The 9450-nt window shown below is 47.0% G+C and overlaps 2 protein-coding genes across 2 annotated transcripts; one reads left to right on the top strand and one right to left on the bottom strand.

Moving 5' to 3' along the window:
- The first annotated feature begins 3985 nt into the window (after positions 1 to 3985).
- LOC119280589 (acyl transferase 15-like) lies at positions 3986 to 5335 on the top strand. The gene has a single exon (XM_037561395.1). The coding sequence runs from the start codon at positions 3986 to 3988 to the stop codon at positions 5231 to 5233; it is 1248 nt and encodes a 415-aa protein (XP_037417292.1). The 3' UTR covers positions 5234 to 5335.
- Positions 5336 to 7996: 2661 nt separating this feature from the next.
- LOC119279154 (acyl-acyl carrier protein thioesterase ATL3, chloroplastic-like) lies at positions 7997 to 9273 on the bottom strand. The gene is given in 5 exon segments (XM_037560516.1): positions 7997 to 8167; positions 8275 to 8370; positions 8622 to 8731; positions 8819 to 8928; positions 9056 to 9273. Coding segments are annotated over 5 exon segments (705 nt in total).
- Positions 9274 to 9450: the final 177 nt, after the last annotated feature.

Genomic DNA, 9450 nt, shown 5'->3' on the forward strand with positions numbered 1-9450 from the left:
GGGGCTGAAAACAAAAATGCTTAAGCACTATACTCTACGAGTAGTGGCCCGCCTCTCAGTAATTAGGAAAATTAACATAAAAACCTGCACTACATGAATCGAACATACTACCTGCGCCTTGTGCGATGCATGCGCCAGCCACTCCAACCAACATATTTTGTTGACAAAAAAAGTCCCTAACATATTATGTACTTAAACAAAAAAACTCTTATGTACATAAATTGACTGCAGCCAGTGGCCATGTTGCACACATTATTTTAAAAGTAAAAATACATGTTTGGTATAGTGGCCAGCGCAACTAGCTGGCAGTCATCCGGTTGCTTGTTCGATTCCTGTTTGTTGCACTTTTTCATTCTTCATATTAATTTTTCTAATGTACTGACAAATGGGCCCACTAGTCACAGAGTCGTATATAGTACTCAAGTAATAATTATGTTTTCCAGCTACAGTTGGACCCCACACTTTGTCAGGGCCACATCATCCATATACGGCGCCACATGGATGCACTTTACGTCTATAGATGTGATTAGCACCGTATTTATATGTTCGTGCCAAGTTTTAGAATCAGTTAAATGTATTTTTCAAGTTCAGGCACTAAAGTGAATATCCGTGGCAAGTTAAAGCACCACTAGCGTATTTACCTCTGTCTAGAAAGTGCTACTTTTGATTATCGCTTCATTGTGTTTTTGAACATTTCCGCCAAAAGCGGTCATCTCTCCCTGCACTACCCGTGCTCGTACACGCGATCGTACCAAGGTCAAAAACCTTGTCTCATGAAGCCTTTATTAAGTCATCACAATGTTCACAGAAACAGAGGAAAGATCTTTGGGATGACCTAACTAGACAATAATGCATACTTTGCTAAATTATGAGCTTCAAAATTTGACCTCCTAAACTCAAGAACAATTTATAAAAAATAAATGCCGATGAATACTCTATGATCTCATGTATTATTGTCTAGAAGGTGTTACTTTTAGTTATAGGAGTCAATTACATCACTGATGCTAAAACTTGGCACGAAAAATCACTTTGGTGTCAAAACGTGCGGCATACATTGAACTGGTGCTGCAACTTGGTTTTGGCGTGCATATACGATGCAAATCTTGTTTGTACATGGACAATGTGCTGATTACGCGCGCCACGTGGCATAGGACTCGCTGTCAGCTACTGAACCAAACAGATGGGCGTGTGGCCTACTATTTTTATGGAAAACCCCTCGGAACTTTTTTCTTCCATCTGCCAGCAACCCCACAAATAATGTGCAAAAATTGTGTTCGGGGCATTAGAACCCGTGATCTGGAGAGCAGAGGGGCGTGTGCCTAACCAACACAACCATGAAGAGTTTTTTGTCCAATGTCGATACGTAAACTATATATCATTTAGGAATTAAGCGGGCTGGAGAACCTACGCCCCTTCTGCACTGTATTTTTTCTTAAAAAAACTTATAAATTATATGTAAATTATAATCTTGTTTAATAAATAAAAATATATAATTTTTTCATAAACATATTAATGTAGTTATAAAAGTGCTCATGCTTCTATATAATTTAATAAATGCTTATATAAGTTTAAAAGTGTCCATAGTTTTACAAAATATTAAAGTAGTATATAAAAGTGCTCATGCTTAAGAATTTTTTTTCTGTTTTTATATATTTTAATAAATGCTTGCATAAGTTTAAAAAGGTCCACAGTTTTAGAAACTATTAATGTAGTATATAAAAGTGTGCATGCTTTAATAATTTGTCTATATATTTTATTAAATGCTTTCATAAGTTTTAAAATGTTCACAGTTTAAAAAAATATTAATGTAGTATATAAAAGTGTTCATGCTTTAAAAACAATCTATATATTTTAGTAAATGCATATATAAGTTCAAAAATGTTGACAGTTTTAAAAAAAATACTCATGTAGTCTATAAAAGGGTTCATGCTTTAAAAACATATATTCATGTATTGTAAAAATTGTTGGATCAGATTTAAACCAGTGACATGTAGTCATCATGTGTGCGTCACCACCCCACCCAATAGCTTTATTTTCTTTTCAGAAACTTATAAAATACATGTAAATTATAATCTTATGCTACAAATATTATATATGTATATATAACAATAATACATTATACAATTATTCACGTATTATTTCAAAATTTATCCATAGACATAAATTCTAAGTTTCAAAATTGTGCACGATAATAATTTTCAAGTTAAAAAAATGTCAAAGTGATTATATACTCCCTCCGTCCCATAATTTAAGACGTTTTTTGACACTACATTATGGGACAGAGGGAGTAGTTTTCTATATACTTAAGTAAATACTAATATATATTTAAAATGTTCATGCTTTTAATAAAAAAATATGTAGGATATAAAAGTGTTAATATTTTTCAATTTACATTATATATAACACATGATTATAATTTGCACATATATATATATATATATTTAAAATGACAGTGCAAAAGGGGCCGTAGGTTTCCAGCCCACTTAAATGCCTGAAGATATATAAAGTACGTATATGTTATTTGACCGAAAATGTTTCTAGGTGCGTTGGTCAGACATGTGACCCTTCACGCAGCAGGTCGTTTGTTCGAATCCAGCCGGTCATTACTTTTGTACATAAATTCTGGGTTGCTGTGACCCTTCACGCAGCAGGCTTTTTGGGAAGAAAAAAATCGGAGGGGTTTTCCACAAAATAACAGGCCAAACGTCCTCTCTCTTCGTCCTCTCTCTTTCGTTCAGTGGCTGACAGCAGGGTCCCATGCCATGTGGCGCGCCTAGTCAGCACCATGTCTGTATACAAACGTGTTGTGCACCGTATATGCATGTCAAAGCCAAGTTGCAGTACCAGTTCAATGTATGCCACAAGTTTTGGTACTAAAGTAATTTTTTGTGCCTAGTTTTAGCACCAGTGATGTAATTGACTCTAGTTATAGCTTCATTGTGATTTGTACATTTCCGCCAAAGGGGGGCATCTCTCCTTGAACCAACCATTTTCGCCAAACTATGCATTGTATGACTTCAAACAAATTATATAGGGCGTGTGCTATGCGTGGGCCAACTAATCTTTGTAAAAGATCGGTCGGGTCATGAGCCATTCGAATCGGTGCGATCGAGCGGTCAGCGTCACGTCGTGAGGCCCTTGCAACACCAACAACATTGCCAAGGCCTTTGCAACAGTAATGACATTGTGAAGGCCCTTTGCAACACAGACGACATTGCACAAGCGGAAAGTAGCAATGATGACTGTTGCTTGGATCAGGCCGCCACCATGGTAACACAGATGACGTTGTAAAGGCCATTTGCAACACGGACGACATTTTGAAGCCTTTGCAACACAAATGATATTGCAGAAGCACAGAGCAACAATGATGGCCGCTGCTCGGATTAGGTTGCTACCATGGTGACACAGACGTCGTTATGAAGGTCCTTTTCAACACGGACGACATTGTGAAGCCTTCGCAAAACAAACGACATCGTGAAGCGTTTGCAACACGCATGGCCCGGTGTTGCAGCAGCAAAGTTCTGTCGCCGTAGGCCTCGCCAAATGTGTCGCGAGGAGAATGGACTGTTCAGAGGAGATGGATGAGAGAGAGATGGCGGTCAATGCGTCGCGTGATGAGCGGGTCGAGGGAAAGCTTTTCCCTAGACTAGATAGTCTTCTGACACCTTGTATTGACGTCCGGTATTTGTGCGTTGTCAACGGAAACATGTTCACAATGGTTTTTCTAAGACTTATGGCGAATTTTGTATAGGAAAAATGGCGGCTAAGCCACTTGCATTCTCAACATCCTTCTCAGTTAACTAATTTGAATTGCTGTCGGTGCCCTTATTAGTATACGTACATCGAAAATACCTTGACCAATAATCCGAAGCAAGAGGTTGCCATAGTTAGTTAAGTAGGTGTCGATCGGCCTCTAATCTGCATCGAGAGAGCGACCAGTTGAGCGAAAGAGACAAGGAAACCTAGTCCACGAAAGAGCAGGATGATGAACTTCCCTGTGACCAAGTGCTGGCCGCCGGTGCTTGTCGGCCCGTCGGAGCCCACGCCGGCCGGCCATCTGCCTCTCACCTCCACTGACAAGGGCTGCCTCTACCTGCCAGTCACGTCGCTCCACGTTTTCCACCGCCCGATCCACGAGCCGGCCGAGACCATACGGCGTGCGCTGTCCCATGCGCTGGTCCACTACTACCCCCTCGCCGGTCGCCTCGACGTCAGCGGCCCGGACGTCGAGCTCGCATGCACCGGTGATGGCGTTGAGTACGTCGCCGCGACGACGAGCTACACTCTGGAGGATGTCAGGTTCCTTGACTCGCCGCTGGTGACCCCTCTGGATGCCTTTGCCCTCCGGTCCGGCGATCGCGTCCGCATGCCGGACTGCCCGCTGGTGATGATGCAGGTCACCGAGTTCGCCTGCGGCGGATACGTCGTCGGGGTGACGTGGAACCATGCCGTCGCCGATGCCTTTGGGATGGCCCAGTTCCTAGGAGCCGTCGGCGAGCTTGCGCGCGGGCTGTCCATGCCGTCCGTCGTTCCGGTCAGGCACGACGCGGCGCTCCCGGAGATCCCGCACCTGTTCGGCGCCGTCGGGCCGTGCCTGGGCTTCACGCACGCCGAGTACGCCTACACGGACGCGACCATCCCTTGGAGCTTCATCAGCCGCGTCAAGGCAGAGTACGCCGGCGTCGACCAGCCGTGCTCGACGTTCGATGTCGTGGCCGCGGCGATATGGCGGTGCCGGACCCGCGCGATGAACGCCGACCCGGCCTCCCCCACGCTGCTGGTTTTCACGGCCAACGTGCGGAAGCACATTGGCGCCAAGGATGGCTACTACGGCAACTGCATCGCGCTGCAGATGGCCGTGTCGACGTGTGGCGCGGTGGCGAACGGCGGCACCGCTGAGACGGCGAAGCTGATCAAGCACGGCAAGGAGCGGATACCTTGCATCCTTGGAGATTACAAGCCTGTGCTGTTCAGCGAGGAGGTCGTTGGCGCGCTCCGCGGGTACGCGCCGCTGTTCATGTCGAGCTGGGGCGGCATCGGGCTGGACGGGGTCGACTTCGGCGGCGGGAGGCCGGCGAGGGTGATGGCTGACATGGAGGTGACGTGGACGCCATGCTGCATCCCGTGCCTACCGTGTTCGAGGAAGGACGGCGACGGCGTGAATGTGCTGGCGTTCTGCGTCAGGGAGGAGCACGTCGACAGATTCCATGCCGAGCTGGCGACGCTCCACTGAACCAACCAAGCAACCTGTTCGAGTGCCCTGCCATTCATTCTCCTCGATTCGTTGTTTCAAGTTTGATCGCTTTTGTGATTCATCAGATCTTGCCAACGGCAGATGTTTAAGTTTCAACGCTGCAACACGCGGGCAGATTCATGTATTTGTTATTCATTAGAGCATCTCCAATAGGCGCGCAATACGGGGCGCGCAAAAAAAAGCATTTACAGCCGCCGTTTACGGGAGTTTTTGGGCGCCGCGAAGCGTTGGCTCCAGCGGCCGCTGCAAAATAGAGCGTGCGCGAGCCGCTCCAACAGACGATGTACTACGACTCGATACACATATAGGCATAGATAGATAAAAACAAATAGATAGACAGATTAAACGATAAATAGTACAAAGATAGATTACACGATAGATAAAAAACGATACATAGATAGTGCGTAGATAGTTCATAGCCTCCTCCTACGATAGATAAAACGGTAGATAAAAAAACTACTTGTCGTCCTCCTCCGACTCTACCTCGGCGATGTCCTCCTCCGACGTCACAATGAAGACGTCAAGGTATCGATCGTCTTCGGAGTCCCTGGATGACGCTGCTCCTAGCTCGATGTTGAACCGAGCGTCCGCCTCCCGCATACGCCGGTCCTCGCGATAGGCGGCTCGCTCCGCCCTCCTCTCCTCTCTCTCCGCCCTCCTTTCCGTGAAGAACTGCTGCTCGTTGATGACGTCCTGCGGGAAGCGTTGGCGCCACTTCCATCTCGACGAGGCTGGGACGGCACTCCCGCCTCCGGTTCTCGTGACGATCCTCGTCGGTGAGAAACCGCAGGGGAGGCGCCAGCTCCTGCGCCATCTCCCGCGTCGGTACCTCCGGGAAGTTCATGTCCCGGCAGGGCCACCGGAGGCGCCACGCCGCCGCGTTGTACGCGCGGGCGGCCTCGTCGGCGGTCTCAAAGGTGCCGAAGCCGAGGCACACGTCGCCGGACCGAATCTCGATGGAGAAGGCGCCGGACGGGCACGCATGTACGCCGTGGTAGCCCGAAGCTCCCCGGCGGCACGGCGGCATGGTGGCGCGGTGGTGGCGCGTTGGCGGCGAGGCGAGAAAGCGGCAGAGGGAGCGATGAGAGAGCGGCAGAGGGCGCGTGACGAGGTGGAGAGCGATGGTAGGGCGCGTGGCGGGCACTGCATTTTATAGGCACGCCGGAAGCGGCGCGCCAAATCTAGCACGCGGCCGGCCGCTTTCTCCCCTGCGCGTGCAATCGTTTCCCGCGCGCCTGAGTTTTCCGCCTCTGTTGGAGCGCGCGAAACCGTCCGCGCGCGGTAAAATCGCATTTTACCGCGCGCGCACGTTTTTTGCAGCCACTGTTGGAAATGCTCTTATAGGAGTAATTTTGTTGCGTAGATCCTTGACGTTGGAAGATGGTTGTAGACCACATGTGTATCTTATTTTGTGCATTAATATAGGCCATTGATGGGCGTCGGCGCGCCGGCCGAATTTTTCGGTCGGTCTGCCCGTAGCCGTTTGATCTGTACTACAGCAGTAAGATTTGTCCCCATAGTCAAAAAAAAGTTAGATCCGTTTCTGTCCTCTTCATCCTTAACCTCTGCATGGGAAAACGAGAGGAAAAGGAGCGCCGCCCCCGCACACGTAGACCGCCTTGCCTCCTCGTCTTCCCTCATTGCCGGTCGCCGCCTACACTTCTCGCCGGCTCCACGCATGTAGCCGCGTCCACCCATGGTGGCTTGGAGAGGCTATGAGGGCAGTGCGTCTTCGGCTCACTCCGGTGCTTGTAGTCGTCACTAGGTAGTCTACCGACTTGGAATTTTTTTTACTTCTGGTGTTTATTGTACTTCCATGACAGTTGATGAATAGATCGAAAGTTTTTCCAAAAAAAACTTAGATTCAACCTTTTTAGTTCAGGTTGCTAATTACAATCAAGATATTAGTTTGTGAGTCATTAGTTGCGTTTGTTTTCTTTCGTCCGTCACATGTTTTTTCAAGCTCGGTTCTTATGTGCAACGCTGGTTAATTAGGATTAACTGACTTAGGGTTGTATCTCGTGTGACATAGGGTCATTGACATGTTGACCATCAGGTTTGTGACTTCACATGTCATTGACCCTAAGTCATCTGACGTTACGTCAGCCAATCTAAGCCCGTGGGACTCATATAGTTGTTGTCGGGCCATATTACCCATCATTGTCATGCATTGATTTTTTCCAAGAAACAGCCCATGAAGCCATATTTTTCAGGCATAGCGACATGTGGTCACTTAAGCTGCTCGTTGTTGTATATTGTCAAAAAACAAGTCGTTCATTGTTGTATCAACTGTATCGATTCTGGATTGCATAAAGTTGTTGCTTGATTTGTGCATATTGCTAACAGCCGACCAACGATGATGATGGTTGCCCATGGCAAACTTGTGCATATATCGGTCGTTGAAGGAGTTGTTTCAAGTTCGTTGTCTAGTTTCATAACTTGGATATAATATTCCGCCTCCAGAAAATGCACATAAAAGCATTATCGTTTCTCAATAAGTTGTTTTGAATATATTTTTTGCAGATGATTTTGAATAATGACTTCGACGGTGAAAGTTTTTGTCTGGCTTTCTTTCGTTGGACCTAGCGACAACTGAGGTGTTGTTTCAGTTATCTTCAGCTTCTACGTAGCTCCATGCATGAGCACGGGACTAATGAAACTTTGGCCTAGAACCAACAATGATTTTTCTTTTGGAGAGCCTCCCACACGCCAGTACGCCACGTAATGTAAATGCACTTTTATTCATTTGAGAGCCATATAAGCACACATAAGATATCTTGTAAGCTGATCTTCACGCTAGCCGTCCTAGGTTGAGAAGAACTGCTGCAGCTTGGATGACACCTCCGGGAAGACGCGGGTCGGACGGTAGTCCTTGTTGAGGCAGACGACGGTCGCTATCGCTTCCAAAACAAGCTGGCATTAGAGGAGATCAACATACACATGGGTGGGATTGATCAGTATAAGGGACTGATCACTATAAGGGAAACGGTGCGTTCAACATCCATCGTTTCTGCACATACCTCACGATCCGATAGTGTCTCGATGAAGTGTTCAACAAGTATCCTCACACCCTTTATCTGGACAACCCTCACCTTGACGACAAATTTGGCACCTCGCTGGATATTAATCAATGCACGTGGGTGGTTATTAAAACTTGAGATTTGGGGGTTTGGAAATAAGAACCTCGAGATTTCCAATCTTAGGGGCTGCTTGGAATGACTGTAAAATTAGCATGCCGGTATTTTGTTCACAACTGAGCTAGATACCAGTGCCCATACTAATTTTAAAACCATTGCGAGCAGAGCCTTAGAGGTTTTGGATGTGACCCTCGCGGAAAGAAGAGATTTCAGATGTCCCATGCACATACCAGTAGAGGCTTGAAGTACTTGAGGTTCAGTTCCAAGAGTGCCATCACGTTGCCTGTGTGTGCTACGGAGGCCATGCTGAAGCCAATGCTCGCAGCCAGCTTCTCTCGAGCTGCAGGCAATTTTAAGCAAGAATCAACACTGTGTACAAGAGTAAAACCCAAGCTCTACTATGCTTAAATATCACTTGGATGCCAACCATTGTGGATGTAAGCAACATAAATGGCGTTGTTAACGACTCCATACTGGTCAAGATCACTGTCACGGACGGTCATCTCCACTTCGAAGAACTTGTCCACCCTAATTGAACTGCATAACAAAAACACAAATAGATGAAGCTATTGGACTACGCAGAGGACGGGTGTGAAGTCTTTTTTGCTTGTATCGCCTTAATGCGACATTTGAGTCAATAAAAACTAGTTCAATTCGGAAGAACCTTAGTTTTGTTTCGTGGCTGGTGTTGTCGCTGAAGATGCCCTGGGAGCCAGGTGCAGGGATGGCGAGGGCCTTCACACGGCGGGGGCGACGTGATTGGCCGGAGAGCATGGCGAGGTGGTGGCCGGAGCGGGACCAGTTAGCTCTAGCCCCAGCACGAGCCAAGGAAGGTGGTGAGTAGTGGGCGTTGGGAGCGATATTACTACCAGGTTGCTGCATGGTGAACGAGAGAATATTTTGTGTTGTTTGATCTCATCATGGTGCCCGTCTATATAGTGTACGCGCGTGCACGCTGAGTGGCTTTTCATTCTTGACACGTGGAACAGATGCCGGCCTAATGAAGTAGTAACAGTATTTATCCTTTTCTTTGGGTGGAAAATGAAGTACGTAGTCGTA

The sequence above is a fragment of the Triticum dicoccoides genome, chromosome 3B (genome assembly GCF_002162155.2).
Source record: "Triticum dicoccoides isolate Atlit2015 ecotype Zavitan chromosome 3B, WEW_v2.0, whole genome shotgun sequence".
In the NCBI taxonomy this organism is placed as follows: Eukaryota; Viridiplantae; Streptophyta; class Magnoliopsida; order Poales; family Poaceae; genus Triticum; species Triticum dicoccoides.